The sequence below is a fragment of the Notamacropus eugenii genome, chromosome 1, assembly GCF_028372415.1.
Source record: "Notamacropus eugenii isolate mMacEug1 chromosome 1, mMacEug1.pri_v2, whole genome shotgun sequence".
Taxonomy (NCBI): domain Eukaryota; kingdom Metazoa; phylum Chordata; class Mammalia; order Diprotodontia; family Macropodidae; genus Notamacropus; species Notamacropus eugenii.
In genome coordinates this window covers 269,454,050-269,473,374 of record NC_092872.1, presented here as the reverse complement: position 1 = coordinate 269,473,374, position 19,325 = coordinate 269,454,050, and the positions used below count along the sequence as shown (strand labels likewise).

General features: G+C 40.8%; 1 protein-coding gene across 16 annotated transcripts in view; it reads right to left on the bottom strand.

Annotated features, from left to right (window-relative positions):
* Nucleotides 1-19,325, bottom strand: part of ANK3 (ankyrin 3) — a 715,857-nt gene that overhangs the window by 232,532 nt on the left and 464,000 nt on the right. For 15 of the 16 annotated variants that reach the window (XM_072628881.1, XM_072628882.1, XM_072628896.1 and 12 more), the window contains 3 exons: nt 1,472-1,573; nt 789-887; nt 406-504 (listed from right to left, as the gene is read on the bottom strand). In XM_072628881.1, coding sequence (XP_072484982.1) covers nt 406-504; nt 789-887; nt 1,472-1,573 — 300 coding nt within the window. Of the gene's footprint in view, nt 1-405; nt 505-788; nt 888-1,471; nt 1,574-14,317; nt 15,636-19,325 lie in introns of those variants that run through there. The other variant, XM_072628883.1, reaches the window with a different exon arrangement.

Sequence of the window (19,325 nt, the reverse complement as noted above, 5' to 3'; positions counted from 1 at the left end):
TCAGCTGCTAACTTTTCCAATCCCAAACACAGGGCCATTCATTAACAGAGAATGTTTTCAAAGGTATGTGGGTTCATAGGCAGTTTTTGGGGAAAAAAATCGCCACCTCCTTAATTTTTGAATTAGAGATGATACTGCAAATGACCTTAAACTTCAGGATGTTTTGGCCATAGTATACGTATTTTCTTCATCTTGACTATGACCCCGTCTTGTTCCTAGTTGGTGTGTAAAATATATATATGTACATATCTACATAAGTATACATATGGAATACACATATACTTATACCAATAAACACACAAACAGGAAAAATTATTCATGAAATTATACCCATAAAATTTGTTTGGTCCAATCAATCAATGAACATTTATTTACTAAGTGCTTACTATGTCCTAAGCACCTTACCTGAGATTGTGCATTGAGGTTGGCTCCATTTGTGGCTAATACTTTCACGACTTCCGTCTGGCCTGCCAGAGATGCTATGTGTAAAGCTGTGTTTCCTTTCTGCAAGAAGAAAAGAGGACAGCATGTTGCTGACACACTCGTTTCCACATATGTGTTCTAAGACCTTGAAACAGCAGGACCATTGTTTCCAGGCTGCACTACCACCCAAATGAAAGAATGGTGGCTAGGAGATCTCTGTAGTTCATATTGAGGACTATAATTGTCAGTTGCAATTGGTAACTGGACATAACAGATCATCACCCTAATTCCTATCTGCTTTGCAATCATCAGTGACTTTGGTAACTGGACAATTAAAATGAGCACATTGGATTTGAGACACTGACCTTTGTTGCTGCATCCACATTGGCATCTCGATGTATCAGTTCAGATACAACTTCCACGTGCCCTTCTTTGGAAGCAAGATGGAGCGCATTCAACCCATTCTGATGAAAAGTAATGAGAAAACTTGACTTGGCATGTTGAAAAACCACATACAAATGACCTATCATGAATTTTCAAGATAACAATCCTCGTCAACGAACTCATGAGACAACTCCTTACATGTAAATGTTATAGAAATTTTAGTTAGAGAAATAAAAGCCTTAAGATGAAATGACTTCTTATGATCCTCACTGAATTTCAGACCACATTAGAAGACAAACACCTTGGAATCTGAAGGCTTTGATGCAGGAATTTGCTTTTTCTTGATCATGCATATTTGTTACAAGGTTTATTTATTTTTTTCTTTTCTAGGGACTGGGGAGGTGGGACAGAGAGAAAATAAATTTTTGTTGATTGAAAAATAAAAACAAATTTAAGAAGTAATAAATTTTGCATGCCTCACTATTAAAAAGAAAAAAAAGCCTCTAACTACTTTCTTAGCTAAGGCAGAGGAATACTTTGATGATGAGGTGACAGGTAATAGGATGGAGGAAGAGGCAGGAAGATAGACTCATGATAGTAAAAAGCAAATATTGCACCCTAAGGTCGGGAGAACAAATGAAGTGTTGGGTTCCTCGGGCCTGACCTGGTTGCAGATGTTGATGTCTACGCCATTCTTGATGTAGTCTAGTGCCTTTTCCAAATTCCCAGCTCGAGCAGCTCGTAGGTAGCTGGCATTTGCATCAGACTGAAAGAGAAAGAAAAAGGTGGTGATTAAGAAGTGAGACTGAGGCATTTTTCTTTGTCAGCCTAGTGACCAGTCTCAAAAAGGTAGAAAAGAAAGAATGGAAGACAATTTTGGCAAATTTTGTCAGCATTGGGCCAAACGGGAGCGATCAGATATCTTTGGTGAAAGTTTAAGAAAAATCAAGAAATAAACCAAGCTTCTTAGAAACTATAGTTATGACTGCAGAAAAAAATGACTTTTTTTTCTATAGATACCTTTGAGGTACTGTAAGAAAGACTGAAATGAGTGGGGGCTGAGAAGAAAGGTAGAGAGAGAAGAGTGAGAAGAGAGAGGGAGAGATAAAGGAAGGAGAGAGGAAGGGGAGAGAAAGAGAGAGTAGAAGGGAGAGAGAGAGAGAGAAGAAAAAGAGAGGGAGGAAGGGAGAGAGGGAGAAGAGAAGAAGAGAGGAGAGAGAGGAGAGAGAGGGAAAGAGAGAGATAACATTGACACAATAAAAGATTATTGGAGGAGGAAAGCAAATGTTAGAAAATCCAACTGGAAACATCTTCCTTCTTTGCTGATCCTATTAAACATTTAAGTTAGGCTGACTTCTTAATTGTTATAAACTTGAGAAGTTGATTTCAGAATGAGATGTTTGCAGACATCCAGAACAGATGTTAAATTCCTTGTGAGGAAAAATACCTTATTAGCCTCTGCATGTTAATGATGTACCTCAGTCAATCAACAGGCATTTATTAGTTTCCTGACTGGAGGTACAGCACCAGGCTCTGTTCATACAAAGACAAAAACTAAAATAAGGAGTGTATTTTCTGTTTGGAAGGATATGCATGTATACAAGTATATGCAGAATAAATCCAAGGCAGTTTTGGAGGGAAAAGAATAGCAGAGTGATCCCAGAAGGCTTCATGTAGAAAGAAGGTCATGCTTGAGCTGTGTTGGGGTATCTAAAATGCAAAGTGTAATGGAAGGCATTCATTCCAGTCATGAGACAGGAGAGCAAAGTCATGGAGAAAGGAGATAAAGTTTTGAAACACTATGATAATGGCAAATGTTGTCCCTGTTGGGCCCACTGAGAGCAATCAGAAGGTCACTTTGGCTCTGAGCTGTCTCAGCCATAGTTTGGAGAAAACTACATCAGGAACACAAACATCATTTGCCTAGAAATGTGCCTCCTTGATACGAGATGAAGCCAACGTGGATCTCTCCAAAGTGAAACTGACAGGTTACATCTTTACAGGAAGAACATGCTTCATCATGAGGGGAGATATCTTTTTTCTTTTGGGGGGTCAATCAGTCCTGCCCAATTCAGCACAGAAGCAATTTTCTTAGAAGCATCAAATTGTTCTCCATTAGTCAGGGCCTTGTGATTTATAAAATCTTCCTTCACAAAACCCCAATAGCTATGGTAGTCCAAGCTATTATCAACTACCCTTTTTTACAGGTGAATAAAATAATGTTCAGTGTCTCTGCCCACACAATGAGTCCATGGTAGATTTAGAATTAAAAACTTAAATTCTCTTTGATTGATTCCAAGTCAATCAAAAAACATCTGCTAAACACTTACTGTTTCCTAAGTGTTAGAGATACAAATACAAATATAAAATATGAAGAATGAAACAATCCCCAGTCTTAAAGAACTTAACTTCTAAAATGATATGGATGTTCCATTGTATTTCATGAGATTAATAAAATTAAGAAGATGACACGAAAGAAATATGACATAATAATGTCTATTTTGGGATGATGGTTTTTTTCTTTAGTGTTTAGAATTTTTGAGTTGAGAAGCTGGGAAAAAGATATGAAATTAGAGATCATAATTGGGACTTATGAGTCAAATATCTGGGAATATAAGTTGTTCTAGTGAAACACCCCAGCATGTATTTACTCTGGGGGAGGTGGTGAGAGGGATGGAATGCTGGGGAGACTTGGACAAATACACAGATCAAGCTAGAGCCAGGAGTTAAGTGGAAAAGGGGAAGTGATAAGGCTTTAGTAACTTGGATAAAGGAAACTCAAATGTGGTCTTTGAAGACGTTCACTTCTGCCAGGAAAAGTTTGGCTTGCCATATCTCTACACCAGTTATAATAGACATTAGTGGATGAAGATGGTTCACTTGGGCTTGCCCAATCATCCACTCTGAGTGGGCTCAATGACTTATCTGTGAATTTTCCCAGAAGGAATCTGATGCTGTCCTTGGAACTCATGACATCAAGCCGCCTGAATATTTTGACTGCCAGAGATAAAAACTAAAAGCTAAAAGCTCCACTGACTAAGTTCTAGGGCAAGAGAACAACTCATGAATCACAGAGGAGTCAGAATAGAGTAAAAACTCAAGCTAACTCAAGTGATTTTAATTCTGGAAAAGTTTACTTGTCCATTTGCATTCTGTCTCTGGTATAAGGCACTGGTGGCTAAATCTGTTCAAAATGATACTGGTTCATCATCCCAAGGACTCTGGGTAAGGAAGAAGTGACCTAGACTTTCACATGTATCCCACTCTCTCCTATCTCCCCTTAAATTCATCTGCAGTTTGGGGATTTAGAAAGGAGGAGAAAAGAGGAAGAAGAGAAAAGACAGAAGGGCAGAGAAAGAGGAAGAATACAGAATTATTCTACCAATGAGCATTTATTAAGCACTAGAACAAAAGGATGTCCCCTCTCAGTCTTCCCCACATCCATTGGAGACAGTATGGAAGAGGGGAAAATGCTAACCCCAACCCTAAATGCATACTCTAACTACCCTCCTTACTAGCTAGTGACACCAGGCTGTCTCTCCCCTCCTGCCTGGACCTTTTTTCTTCCCAGGTCCATCTTCTGCCCCCCTGGCTTCCAGCAAGTCTACAAGGAGCTTTGCCAGACCATCTGAGATTATCCCTAGTTCATCATTTGATAACTTCTTAGCATGAGGAGATAGAGACTTTTAAGATGTTGTAGGATCACTCGATCCTACACTTGGAACTGGGAAATACTTGTTTAGTTCAGTCTCCTCATTTTATAAATAAGAAAACTGAGGCACAGAGAGGTGGCCTGACTCAGGCCACACAGTAAGTAACACAGTCAGGATTCAAACATGGATCCTCATCTCCAAATCTGGTGCCCTTTTCCAGGTACCACTCTCCTTGCCATGATGCAGGGTCTGCTGGGGGTGGGAGGGTCTTCAATAAGTCAAGTTAAGCAACACTCTATTCTATTTGAATAACGCTGTGCATCTAGGGGAAAAAAAGTAAATTTATACAATTTAACTGGAATTGTCTAAAGTCTGAATGATTGGTTTGACATCGCAGCTGCTCCTGCTATGAAGGGGTAAATTTTGGAATCCATTGAGGAGTTGATAGAAGAAATGCCAGCAAATCTATGTTAGCAATATAAAATGGAAAATTAACACAGTGAATGTTAGCGCCTCGCTTTTGACCAGGCATGTGTTAATGAATGAATAAATGTTTGTGGAGGCCAGGCAGCACAGTGGCAAGAACTTTGGTCTTAGATTTGGAGAATCTAGGTTGAGGCTTCTGCTGTGCCCTGTGCTTGCTGTGCGACTATAGGCAGATCTCTTTGCCTCTCTGGGTTACAGTCTCTTCCCCTGTAAAATGGGGATAATAGACCCTCTCCTGTTGTCTAACAGAGTTGGAGAAAAGAGCTTTGTAATCTACATGTGTCAGTGAAAACACCATCAGGAGACTTCTGGGAAAACAGCAATGAGTGACTGACATCTTTAAAAAGTGCTCATGTCCAGAAGATGCTCAGAGGAGGCGTGTAGGGCCAAGATGACTCAGAAGGCTTTTATTCCCCCACAAGATTTCCCACCCTCTCTTCTACCACAACGAGAGGTCAGCTTTTCCTCTCTTGCAAAGTACCTGAGACAAAAGTAGCATCCACCCCCCTGACCCCAGCTAACATTGTTACTGTTTACAATCTTGCTTTTTTTTTTCCTGTTGAAGCAAATACCTCCTTAAAAAATATTTGGGGAAAAATATTACTGGAGGAAATTGGATCTTGAGACTCTGAGTTCAGCTAGATGGAGAGTCACACAGAGTGTGTCATTTCCTTAGTTGTTAAGACCAGTAGGAGATAGAGGCAAAATGGGTCAGCATTTTATCAGGGTGACCAAAATACGCAGGCAGAATTCACAGAATCGAGTCTCTTTGGTCATCATTCAACATCAGATCAATTTCTCGTGGTCACTAAGCAGGCAACGGGTATCAGCTGCTCTTCAACACGTCTCACATCTGTCCCACTACCTTCCTGGCACGGACCCTTGTTGCCACCTGTCTGAACCAATAAATTGCCCTATTTATGGGTCCTTCCCACTTCCGCTCTTTGCTCACTCCAATATGTCAATTCAACCCAATTAAACAGACATTTATTAATCACCAAAGAAAAAAAAAGAAACAGATTTTGCCCTCAGGGAGTTTAAATTCTATGAGATGGAGTTGGTTGGGTAGGGGCTCAACTCAGGTTATGTGAGTGGAGAAAATAGAGACAGAATCCTAGAACTACCAGGATTTGGCAGCTGGTCAGGGATGAGGGAGAGGGAAGACTCAAGTATGTCTCCAAGGTGGCGATTTTTGGTGACTGGAAGGATGGGGCGAGCTTCAACGTGAATGGAGAGGATTAGAAGAGGGAAAATTTGTGGAGGGAAAAGAATTGCTTCTATTTTGGATGTGGTCTGTTTGATGTGCCAATGGAACACCCAGGTGGAGATGTCCAGCAGGCAGTTTGTGAGTGAGCCTAGCAAAGCACGTACTATGAACGAAGCGTGTTGTGCCTCTGTAGGCCAGCATTTATCCTGGGCAACAAAGCTGGAAAACTGGCTTTATCATGAGGGCAAAGGAGAGAGATCCAGGAGTTTCTGAGTAAGGCTGGCCTTAGGAAGAAGAGGAGGATGCAGACTAGAGAGAAAAGGGTGAAACAAGAGTGAGGAGGTCAGTTAGGAGACTCTCAAAAAGAACAGTTAATTATATGGTAATGAGCCCAGACTAAGGTACTGGGAATGAAACAGGAGAAAGTCAGTCAACAACCATTGATTAAGTGCTTACTGTGTGCCAGGCACCATACTAAAGACTTCAGAGAGAAAGGCAAAGTCACACTCCTGCCCTCAAAGAGATGCCACTCTTACAGAGGAAACAATGTGTAAATAACAAGGAAAATACAAGAGTATATTTGAGGTAATCTCACAGTGAAATTACTAGAAGAGGGAGGGGACCTGGTTGAGAGGATCAGAAAAGGCCAAGGGAGGTCAGCACTGATATTTAACTAAATATAAATGGTGCAGAGCACCAGGCCTGGAGTTCAAATCCAGCCTCAGACACTCACTAGCTATGTGACTTTAGGCAAGTCACTTTACCCTCAGTTTGCCTCAGTTTTCTCATCTGTAAAATGGAAGTAATAATAGTTCCTATCTCGGTAGAGTTGTTGGGTGGATCAAATGAGATATTTGTAAAGTGCTTTGCACAATGTCTTGCATGGTTCATAGTAAGTGCTATAAAGATATTAGCTATTATTATTCATTTCCCCCCATTCACCTTTTCCTCTACTACTTTTTCTACATTAAAAAAAAAAAAACCAACAGAATTTTTAGAGCTAGCTGGCTTTTAGCTGAAAAGAAAGCCACACTGGGATGGTATCAGGTATTGATGGTTCATTGAGAAAGTCATACAAACAACAAGGGTTTGGAATGACTTGGGCCATCACTGCTTGCTCAGATGAGTCTCCTCAGTCCTTGGGAGTAGAATCTGGACAGGGCCACATGTCAGGAGGCAGTTTACAGGCTCCCTTGGATCGTTTCTTGTCCACATTTCAATGGGGTCAGATTTCTGAAGAAGGACACAGACTTAAAAGGTGGCATAGCCACATCTCTTATGTGTGTCTCATTTGGGAATGCTTTGGATTTTCATCGGAACCTCCATTTCCTCATGGCCAATCCCTAGGTTGCATAAAGCAACCATCCATTGATCTCAGGGAGAGCAATGAGTCAGGTGAAGGTACAGGGGAAATAATGAGGAACCCAGGTGCAACTAACCCTCCAGGAAGACCTTGGGCACAGTCACCAAAGGACAGGGAGATGGACCAAATCCCAGACTAATTACTATTTGTTTGGAATGAAACCACCTTAAAGAAAAGGCTCTGTAATTAGTAGGCTCCTGATTACTGAGCAGAGGCCATCAGTCACAGAATACATTCTTTTGGGGTTATGGTTATGTGTTCAGACAGAGAACTGAGCATTGTCCAAAGGTATATCCATGAACGTGGGCACAGGGGAGGCCTGAGCACTTTGGCAGTCTCTAGGGCACACTTCCATGTACTCATAGCTCATGATCTTGTATACCTGTCTTCAAAGTGTACCTATCTGAAACTGCCAAACTCTTGAAGAGCACTTATTTTTTCTCATTTTTTTTTCAATAAGAGTTGTGCATGGTGATCAAATTTCAGGAAGAAGTTCAAAAAGCTTTTTTGGGGGGATTGAAAATAACTGTGGGTCCGTTGTGATGAGGCCTCTCTATTTAAGGGGTGCAATGGATAGAGGTCTGGGCCTGAAATCTAGATACCTTGAGTTCAGATTTGACCTCAGAAAATTACTAGTTGTATGACCTTGGGTAAATCACTTAACCCCTATTTGCCTTAGTTCTTCATCTGTAAAATAGGGACACACTGGAGAAGGAAATGGCAAACCACTCCATTATCCTTATCAACAAAACTCTTTGGACAAAAGGTCATGTAGAATCAGCTAGAGTTGAACAGTAACAACTCTATTTAACAAAGATTTCTGTGTTTAAGATTCATGATGTAGCTCGCCATCTTTTGATAGATGCGTGATAGACTCAAGATGCAGAACAAGACCCGCGTTTTCAGACAAAGTCAATGTAAGAATCTTGTTTTGCTTGATTATGAACATTTATTACAAAGGTTTTCTTCTTTTTTTTCTTTTTCCAATAGAGAGTGTTGGAGCGGAAAGAGGGATACAGATAAGGTAGCAGAAAAAAGGTAAAGAAAATGAGACATTTAAAAAATAAATACGTATTTTCATTCGGAAGTTAATGAACACTGAAAACTGCATTTCCCCGTACAAAGGAGAAGAGAAAAGCAGTTAATCGTAACTCATGAATCTCTATTATGTACAATACATTCAACATTTACTTTCCAAGCTGTCCGGCTTATCTGTGTTTCCTTCTGAAATGTCTTTTGTTCTTTTCTGTGCATTAAAAAAAATACCTCAGTGACCTGTCCCCCTCTCCCCCTTCCTTTCTTCTTTCACTGAGACCTTTTTTTTTTTAAAATGTGGAGAAGGGGAGGCAGGCCAGAAAGAGACACAGACAAACAAGACCATATTGAAGGCTACAGGTTGAACCCATTATGCACTTGAAAAGCAAGCTGTCCATAAGAGAGATCTGCAATGTCACACAAAATACTATTTTTTCCACTTTTTCTCTGCATATCAAAATGCCCATCTCATTTGGTATTTGTTCACTTTAATGAAAACTTTATTTACATTTATCAACCTCCTACCATTGTGCTAAGTGCTAGAGATACAAAGAGAAAATTCAAATAGTTCTTGGCCTCAGGGAGTTTACATTTTATCAGAAGGACAGCAGGAACTTGCACGCGCGTGCACACACACACAAGACAAATATAAGTTAAAAATTTGGAATTGGGGAAGAAAGAGTTTTAACAGGGGCCAAGGAGCAGAACATGCTCCATATGGACTGAGCTCTGAAGGAAATTGGAAATTTCTAAGTGGTGGTTGTGAGGGGGGCACTTTCTGAGAGGGGGGGAGGGAATGATCAGTGTGAAACCACAGAGATGGGAGGGAGAGTGCTGTGGGTGTGGACCATAATATACTCCAAAAGGAGGAATGACCTGAAAATAAAGGTTCAAATGGACTGTCTTTCACAAATCTGGAGCAGAGATAGGGCAGGGGAGAAGTCAAAGAGGTGGAATTTGTAAACAAACATGAGAGAAAAGGCACAAAAGACAAAATCAACAATTTGGATACTTCCTTCCTTCCACTACACTAAGGATGACACCTTGGCAGAGACCTGAGGAGCTTCCAAGGCACCGCTTTGTGTAAGCCAGATGCTTTCATCACATTCTCTGTCCCTGCTTGTTTCTCTGTCTATCTCTCTTTCTCTCTCTGTCTCTCTGTCTCTGTCTCCCTCCTCTCCTCTCCTTCCCATCCCTCCCCTCCTTGTTGTCCCTTGCCCTCCCCTCTCTTCTCTCTTTCTTGTAACCTAACTAGACCCCTAGCAATTTCCAGATTTCCTTCTTCTTCTCAGCGTGCCTGGGATATCCATGCTCCCTCCCTCCACATCTCTGCTGATGAAATGTTTCTCTCTTTGGGGGAAGATCGTGTGGTACAGCAAAGAGATCTGGGTTCAGATTTGAGCTCTGCCTCTTACTATCTACATGACCTTAATCAAAGGACTTTCCTTTCTGATCTCAGTAGAGTGAGAACCTTGGACTAGATATGCCTAGGGTCCTTTCTAGCTCTAAATCTCTGATCTGTGATTGGTGAATATTCCTGAGCCTCAGTTTCCTCGCCTGCAAAATGAGGGGGTCAGGATAGATCAGGCATTCCTAACTTAATTTCCTGAATTAATTTTTAAAAATTAAAAAAAAGGTATTTCAATGCAATTGATTTCTTTTGTAATCCTTTGTATTTTATACGTTTAAAAGCATTACCCTGAGAAGGGGACCTTTCACCAGGGATGGTCAAAGGGGCCAGTAACACAAAATAGTTTTAGAACCCCAAACAATATGGACCCTGGCATCCCTTCCAGCTGCACTCTAGAACCTCAAAGTCTAATAGGCAGGTGCCACCTTTTCCGTGAAGGCTTCCCAGATTGTGCCCATTTTCCTGGAACACAGACTGAATCTCTCCCTTACCACCTTCCTCCTGGAGTCATGCTCCTCTGTGTATGTGTCTTCTCTCTCCTCCCTATACTACACTGTAATCTCCTGGGTCACCTTTCATCTTTGTTATATAATAAAAAACTAGCATTCATGTAGCATTCTGAGTTTGCAAAGAAAATATCTCTTTTGATCCTCATAACACCTGGGAGGTGTGTGCTATTATTATTCTCCCCATTTTACAGATGAAGAAACTGAGGCAGGCAGCGGTTAAAGGCCTTGCCCAGGACCACATAACTGAGGCACCCAAGGCAGGTCTCCCCAACTCCACGCCTAGGGCTCTGTCTCCTCTGCCACCTTCTGCAGAGGAGTACATTTCCCCTCCTGTTTGAATCTGCTGCCAGTTTCTATCCAGGGAATGCCCGGAGTTATGAAGATTTTGCTCTTTTGGATTTAATAGCTTCTCAGTTAGTGGAAATAAAGCATGCATTTTCTGCATCAATAGAACAGTTAAGCAGAAGAATGGGGGAAAGGGGAGGTACAAGGGTGGGTTTAATGAAAGCAGGAAAATGCCCTAAAGGGTGACATAGATCATCAGACACCTGACCCACAGCCCTGAGTCCCGGTGGCTACGGCCTGCAAAGACCCTTCACCCAGGAAACTTGCAGCCAGACTGGCTTTGTTTACAGGGATGTCATATGGGAGTAACCTAAGGTCATCTTTTCAAATGAGGTCACTGTTCTCCCAACAAATGTCCAGCATGGTTAGTGTCTTGGAATTGGGAAGGCAGCCAGAAAGCCTCCTGCTGAGGCCTAAGTAGGGCCTGGAAGGAGACAGTGGGCCAGTGGCCATAGCCCAGCTTTGGGGCAGGGAGGAGGGATGCTGCACCTTCTGGACCCTCAATATAGGAGTGGAGAGAGAGCTTAGGATTTGTTTGGGCTAGGTATTCAATATAGGAACTGTGGCTGTTTTTGTGCATCTGATTTTGAGAAAGAGTGAGAGACCTAGAGACAGAGACAGAGATGGAGATGTGAACTAGTGAAAGGGGAGGAGAAAGAGAGAGAGGGAGACCTAGAGAGACAGAGAAAGAGACAGACAGAGATAGGATCATGAAGAGACAAGGAGAGTGGCTGGCTGTCCCTAGCACGGAGAAAGCCTTTCCAGTGAGCCTTCAGCTGCTAGTGCTGGGAGGGCCCCTGGCTCAGTCAATGGACAATCATTTATTAAACCCTTACTAGGAGCTAGGCAAAGGACTAAGGCAAATGCAAACAAACCAAAGACTGACCCTGCGCACAAGGAGCTTGCACTTTAATGGGGGCAAAACAAAGAAATAATCTCCAGAGTCTGGAAGAGGAAAACATCTCACTGACTCCTGACCCCCGCTTTTCTCAGACATTAATTAGCAATAAAGAAAAGTAAGAAAAAGGAAGCATTTCTATGGGAGCAGAAAAAAATCAGGCTTCCAATCTTCTCAGAGGAAAAGGAGATTCCCCTGTCAACCCACCTGTCTTGAAAAGCTTCAGAAGAATGGAGGATCAAAGGGAAAGCAGGGCTTTCTTTGAGTCCCTATAAAGATGACAAAATCCTCTGGTTTGAGTTAAGAGGGCCCTTGAAGGCCTTCTTGCCCAAACTCCCTTGTTTTACATATCAGGAAACTGAGGTCCAGAAAAGTAGGAGGAAAAATACAAGGAAAAGAAGGAGAGTGAATCCGCCCTTTACTTTTTCTTCTATTCCAGGGAACAGTTCATATTTTTGGTTCAGGTGAGGAGAAACATTTCAGTAGAATATGGTTATGCAATTGGGCTGCTGTTGTTTTTAAAGATGATAAAATCTTTATCTTTCCTTTTAAGTATGCAAGGTAGTGGGGGAATAAATCAGATACATCAAATTCATGAAAAAAGCCCAAGAATTAACCCCTGAAGGAGAAATCATTTCTGAAAAGCTGGGAGGTTCATTATCAGTCCTGATAAATCTCTCCTCTCCTCTGACCTGTTTCTGTTATCTCTTGGGATGAAGCAGTATGGCTGAATGTCAGTTTGAGGGAAAACCCTGATAAATTCCTCAGGAGGACTCTGTCCTCAGGAATACCACACACATAATACCAGCTTATCAGCAGCTGCTTTATCCTTAAGCCAGAAAAATGGAAAAAGAAGCCATATGACACAGATTTGGCCTTTCAGAAATGGCCACACTTTTGGCTGCATTTTTTTCTCTCTATATAAGATGGGAATAGGATCATAGTGGCATCCTGGTTTGGGACCAAGAGTGCTCCCTTTGGAGGCAGAGGACTTGGGTTAGGATTCTGTCTCTTCTACTTATTTCCTATCTTCCACCTCCATTTTCCCACCTTCACTTATGGCTTCCTTCAAGACTCCGTTTAAATCCTGCCTTCTACAGGTTTCCCAGTCCCTTACATTGCCATACCCTTCTGGCTAAGTGCTTTTCCTCTGCGACTTCTTTACATTTATCCCATGGAGATCTTGTATGTACCTAGCTGTTGCTATGTTGTCTTTTCCATTGACTGGGAGCTGCTCGAGGGCAGCCCAGTCCCTCCTACAAAGCAAGCATTTTGTTGTTGGTCCTTTGTTTTGGAAGAGGATCAATGGAAAATACTTCATATGTGCTTGTTCACTGACTTAACTTCTCTGGACCTCAGTTTCCTCATTTGTAAAATTAGGGTGTTGAACTCTAGGACCTCTAAGGTCTCTTCCAGCTCTGACCCTATGGAGGGTGAGGACACAAATGACTGTATTAGAGGAGATCTGTGATAGTCCTTTCTGTAACTGAGGGTCAGATGCAAGGGGTGACTTGCCCCAACTTATGCTGTCACCAAGTATCAGAACTAACATTCAAACCTGGGGCTTTTCTTCTTGTTTCACTACATGGCGCCTACATAATCTGTCCATCAATCAGCACCATTATTAAGCACCTACTATGTGCCATCTGCTTTACTGGGCACTAGGGATACAGAGACAATAAAAAGAAATAAAAGAGCTTTTATTGTATTAAGGGAAACTACATGTACACATAGAACCATATACAAAATATATCAACAAATCAATAAAAATTTTAAGGTTCCTATTATGTTCAAGGCACTGTGGGAGAAGCTGAACATACAAAGACAAAAATGAGAAAGTCCCTTCCTTGAAGAACTTACGTTCTAACAGAGGAGAAAGCACATACACGTATGAGGATTTACAAAATATATTTTTAAAAATACGAGGAAATGGGGACATAGTAGGAAGTTGAGAAAACCAGGAAAGGTCTCATTTAGAGCTGGAGCTTAAGCTGAGTTTATCTTTCATACAAAAAAGATAGTTTCAGGTCTTGTGGTAACGAAAGTCAGCACCTCTCTGGGGCTCCAGTTTCCCCATTTGTAAAACAAGTGGTGGAGAGATATGATCATTAAAGTCCCCTTAAGTTCTCATCCTATGAGCCTATGAATCTGATAAATATCTGCCAAATGAATCACAAGGATGTTTTAACCTAGAGGTTTATAACCTCCTTTTGGAGTCATGGACCCTTTTAGGGGTCCTCTGGGGAAGATGAATGACCCCTTTCAAAATACTGTGTTTAAATAAATGATCATTTCAGTTAGAAGTGAGTGAAAATAAAGATGTTGGTTTTTTTCCTCTTACAAGTTCAAAGATCTGCTGAAATCCATCCATAAGCCCAAGCTAGAAACTCTTTCTTTTATGTTGTGGGACTTATCCAGGGGGTGAATGGTTAACAACTAGCTCTCTGAGCAAGAAGAAATATATACAGGGAGCACTTTTAAGCTAAAGGTGTGTTATTGATATTTTCCCCATTGCTTTCTTAAGTCTAGACAATCAACAAGTAAAGCCTTGAGGTGTAAATGCTTACAATAAAAATTTCCCAAGCTACACAGGGAGTTCTTACCTCTCTCTCACTGTCTCTCTCACTCTTCCTCTCCTTTTTCTCTTTCCATTCCATCTTGTCCGTCTGGCTCAATGACTTTCCCTATGGACATTGCCTGGTCTGGGCTCTTCTTGGCTGTGCAGTGAGGAGGGAGGGAAGACCTCCAGAAAACCCCTGAAGGGCATCCCATGCCCCAAATTTTGTTTATCCATGAAGACTACTTCCCTGAAACATTCATCCTTTTCAAACTCTAGTCCTGAAAGTGTCTGTTGATTTTGGAAGGAATGCTGTGAGAGTTGGTGGATCATGTCATCGTTACCTCATCAGTTCATGGAACCCAATGTCAGGAAAGCCTTCAGAAATGACCTGACCCCAACAATCAGCCAGGAATTTAGGTCACTGGATACACCAGGGGAATGAGGGCTCAGCCTCTGGCCAACAGGCTGTCTCCCCAGCTCACAGTGAGTATGCCTGAAGGACATCTCTGGGAAAAGGGAAAAGTCAGCTGGCTGAATGGACTTTTCTAAACAGCTGCCCATATGGTATGGCACAAACGAAGCATCTGGGTAACTAGATGCAATTTTTCCTTCTTGTTCAAATGCTTTGGCATCAGGAAAATGAGCATAGAATCTTTGGGTTTCTAGAATCATAGTTCTAGAGCCATACGGGACCACAAAGGTCATCAAGTCTTTTCATGTCACTGAGGAGGAAACTGAGGCCCAGAGCAGATATATTACTTATTCAAGGTCTTTCAGAAAATAATCATCAAGGGTGAGATTTGAACCAGCTTCCTCTGACTCCACTCAATAAATATCAGGACTGACTTCTTTTGTTTTCTTTCCCTCTTTTCCTCCTTCCTTCCTTCTTTCCTTCCTTCCTTCCTTTTCCTACTTAACTAATTATTAGAACAAAGATATTTAGATATAATGAATACAGTTGGGGTGAAGTGTCTCAAAAGGGATATCCTGTGTCATTACAGAGTCACAAGGTGTCTAAGCTAAAGAAAATCTCCAGGACCATCTAGTCCAATTTTTATTCAAAACATGAATCTCTTAGACTGCCCCTGCCATTTGTTAGCTGTGCTTCTTTGGGCAACTGATTCAACCTTTCTGTGCCTTGGATTCACTGTCTGTAAAATAAGTTGGTCTCTTCCAGCTATGACCATATGATCACTACAACAGTGGTCTCTAAAGGTGGAGGTGTGTGTCTTGTGCCTACTGAAGGTGATGTTACGATCCTCAAAGTGTGTTGTGCATAATCAAAGGGTAAGAAGATGGGTTATATTTCCCATTATTTGACAGTTATGGACTTGTCTCCAACACAACTAAACTACCACTCCCCCCCCCACCCCTGCTACCCTCTCTTAACCCATTATTTATCAGCACTCTGGGTAGGGGAAGCTAGAGTTGGGCATCATCCCTTCACAGTGTTTGCAACCTGATTGCAACCTAGGGCTTAGCAAGCAAAATTCCCCCTTTCCTCCCACATACAACTCCTTCCCCATCATGTCCCCAACCCCTATCCCAAACCATGAGTAAGTATATACCTGTTAGGGTGTAGACACAATAATTTTTAACTAATAGAAGTGATCAAAAAAGTTTTGTGATGAAAAGTAATTATTACTCTACAATACCATGACAATGGTTTTCCAAACCCCTCATTTTACAAATGAGAAAACTGAGTCCTAAAGACTCAGAGTCACACAGTTGGAGGTATCAGAGCACTCATAGAACATGTACTATATACAGAACACTGTGATGGGTTCTGAGATAAAATGTAGAGGTCATTGATCCCAGCCCTCATGGAGCCTGTAGAGGGATTTGAACTCAAATCTCCTGACTCCCAGAGTGGTTCTCTTTCCACTAATAACAATAATATTATTCCACTAATAATAACAATATTCCACTAATAACAATAATAAAATCTGACACTCATATGGTACATTTAATCTTTAAAAAGTCCTCAAAATAGGTTATGTAATTCTATCATCCCCAAAGTTAAGTGATGTAGATACTACAGATAGTTTCATCTACATTTTACAGTTGGTTAAAAAGTGATTTTGGGGGGGTTTAATTTTTCAAATGACTTCAAACTTCTCCCCATCAATCAATATTAAGATTTTCCCAGTGAGGCCCTATGGCCATGAGTCATGGGATCCCATGTTCTTGCTGGGTGAATCTTAAATGGAGTGATCCAAGGCATGTTGCAGAGGTTCCTGGGGTATAATGAATGTGAGCCAGAGAAGCCCCTGAGGGCTTCCATCTTGGCCATAAACTAGGTGGGGCTATTGGAAATTTGCTTGGTTTCTGGAAACACAGAGAAGGGGAGGTGGTCTGACCCAAGTTCTAGGTTTTTCTCCATTTCTCAATTAAGATGTGATCAAAAGTAAGCTTCAGAAGTCCTACACCAGATTGTAGCCTCATCCTACCCAATGTACCACATTAGTATTAACTTGGCATCCAAGGAGTGCATGGTGATGTCTTGAATTCCCAGAAGGTGAATCTAAAATATGGTTATATAGCCTCATTCCTTACAGCTATAGTAACATAGACAATGTTTTTTCTGACTTCTATTTATCATTCATTATTATTTATTATTCATTATTATTACTTATAATAATATTTTACATTCATATAAGGCTATAATGTTTGCAAAATGCTTCACACAAAGTGTCTCATTGGATCCTCATTATGACCTTTTGAAGTCCATTCCAGAGGTCTTATTACCTCTATTTTATGGATAAGAGAGTAGAGACTCAGGGACTTGATGGGGGTTTCTTAGTTACTATATATCTGAGGCAAGATTCAAGTACAGATCAAGCCAAGTCAGCAAGGCCAACCTTCAACCCATCTTGCTATGCTGATCTGCAATATGGGAGAGTGGAAAGTATGTGGGGTTTGGGGACAGGAAGACCTGAGTAGAGATCTGAGCTCTGCTTCTGACTGCCTCTTTGACCTTGGGCAAATCTTTGGGCCTGAATTCCCTTCTCAGTAAAATGATGGGGTTGGACTCACTGGCCTCCAGGCTGTCTTTTTGCTCTATAATTATGGTCTTAGTAAAGCTCTGCTACTGTTATTGCTACTACTTTGTTAGTATTACAAAAGAACATCTCTCCAAAGACCTCAAAGCAACAGCCCAGAATTCTCCATTTCAATAGCCCTATCACACACCCCACATCATACAATTCCTAGAATCACTGATGAAGAAGTGGTACCTTATTTTGTCCCAACTAGCTACATAGATGATAGGTGTTCTATATCTCTGGCACATGGTAGTCTAGATATATTCATAGCTCATATTTCTGTATCTTTTTCAAGTTTTTAAAGTGATTCACATATATGTGACATTATTGGATCCTTTCCATCAATCAATAAAGTTACATTTATGAAGCATTTTTGATTTGTCAAGTATTATGTCAGATGCTGTTGATTCAAAATAAAAAAGAAACCTGTCTCTTTCTTTCAAGAAAGTTACATTCCCCATATCCCAATAATCCTGTGATAATGATTTGAAAGAATTATTAAACCATTTTACAGAAAAGAAAAGGAGAGGCCATATGGCAATTAAGTAAAAGAGTTGACACTGAGGTCTCTCGACTGGCAGCTCAAAGCACAACATGGCACCATGGTTCACACACAAGGAGAGCCTTTCACCTCCTATGCTACAAACTGTTCACCTGACTTGCTCTCATGATGCTGTGTTCCTACAATAGTGTCTCTAAACATGATCCAGCTTTGGCAAAGGAGGAGAAAGCTAGAAATGGGTCAAGCTTATTTTTCTAAGATGTCTTTGTAGGCCAATAGCAGAAGACAGGAGGAAATGAATGGGCTCCAACCATCAGTCAATTTCATGTTAGAGTATAAGTTCCCTACACATAGTAAGTAATCAACTTATCAACAAGCATTTATTAATAATAATGATAATAGCTCCCAATTATATAGCACTTCAGGGTTTGCAAAGCACTTAAATATCTCAGTTGATCCTCACAAAACTCTGAAAAGTAAGTGCTATTATAATCCCCGTTTTATATAGATAAGGAAACTGAAGTGGATAATAATTAAATGACTTGACGAGGGTCTAACAACTAATAAGTTTCTGGGGCAGGACTGGAATCCCTGACTCCAAGTCTAGAACTATGCTACCTAGCTTCCTCTTTTAAGTACTTACTATAGATTAGCTATTGGGTAAGAAGACTTGAGTCAGAAAACCCTTTGAAAGACTGTATTCATTCTTAAAAAATAAAATTATTAAGTATTGGGCATATAATGAAAGGCAAAAGCATTCTCTACCCTCAAGGATCTTACTTTCCACTGGGGGTGATTACATGTGAATAAATAAACACTTACAAGACATGTCTAGAGCAGTCTGAAGAGAGTCTTAAGCTTAATCAGTGCTATTGATTGATTGAGTTTGTCCTTCTGGTCATGCAATTAAAATACTTTGATACCATTGGCCAGGAGGCACCATTCTGGGTTGCTATTGGCAGATTTACTTGAAAAAAATAGGGGCAAGGAATATACTAGGCCCTTGTGTTGAATACCTCGTGAAAATCACTGTAGAATGTTCAGAGAGCATAGAAAAGGGAGAGTAGCAGTTTTTTTAAAGTTGTGAGAGGACATGGGAAAATCTATGAAATTCAAAGAAAAAACACCAACGAGAGAGTGCCCTTTCTTCATAGTTGAGGCAAAGGCTGCCATGACTTCTGGCACAATGTTTCAGGGAATGATACAAAACAATGTGAATCTCCTTTTATTTGTTACATTATGAATCAGAAGAGGAATGTCAGAGCTTCTTTGCCTAAGAATCTTTATTGTGTAGGAAGGAGGTCTTGGCAGGAATCCTAAAATATTTAATCCAGGAAACTATTCACATTTTAAATATAGCAGCTGAATACAGTGATAAGCTAAAATTGGTCTAGGTATCAGGAGGAAAGAAAAGTATTTACTGAAGATGTCCAATTTCTTGGCATTTCATAATGTCGGGAAGGGAAGAACCTAATTTGAGTGTGGATGTGACTTGAAATGACAAA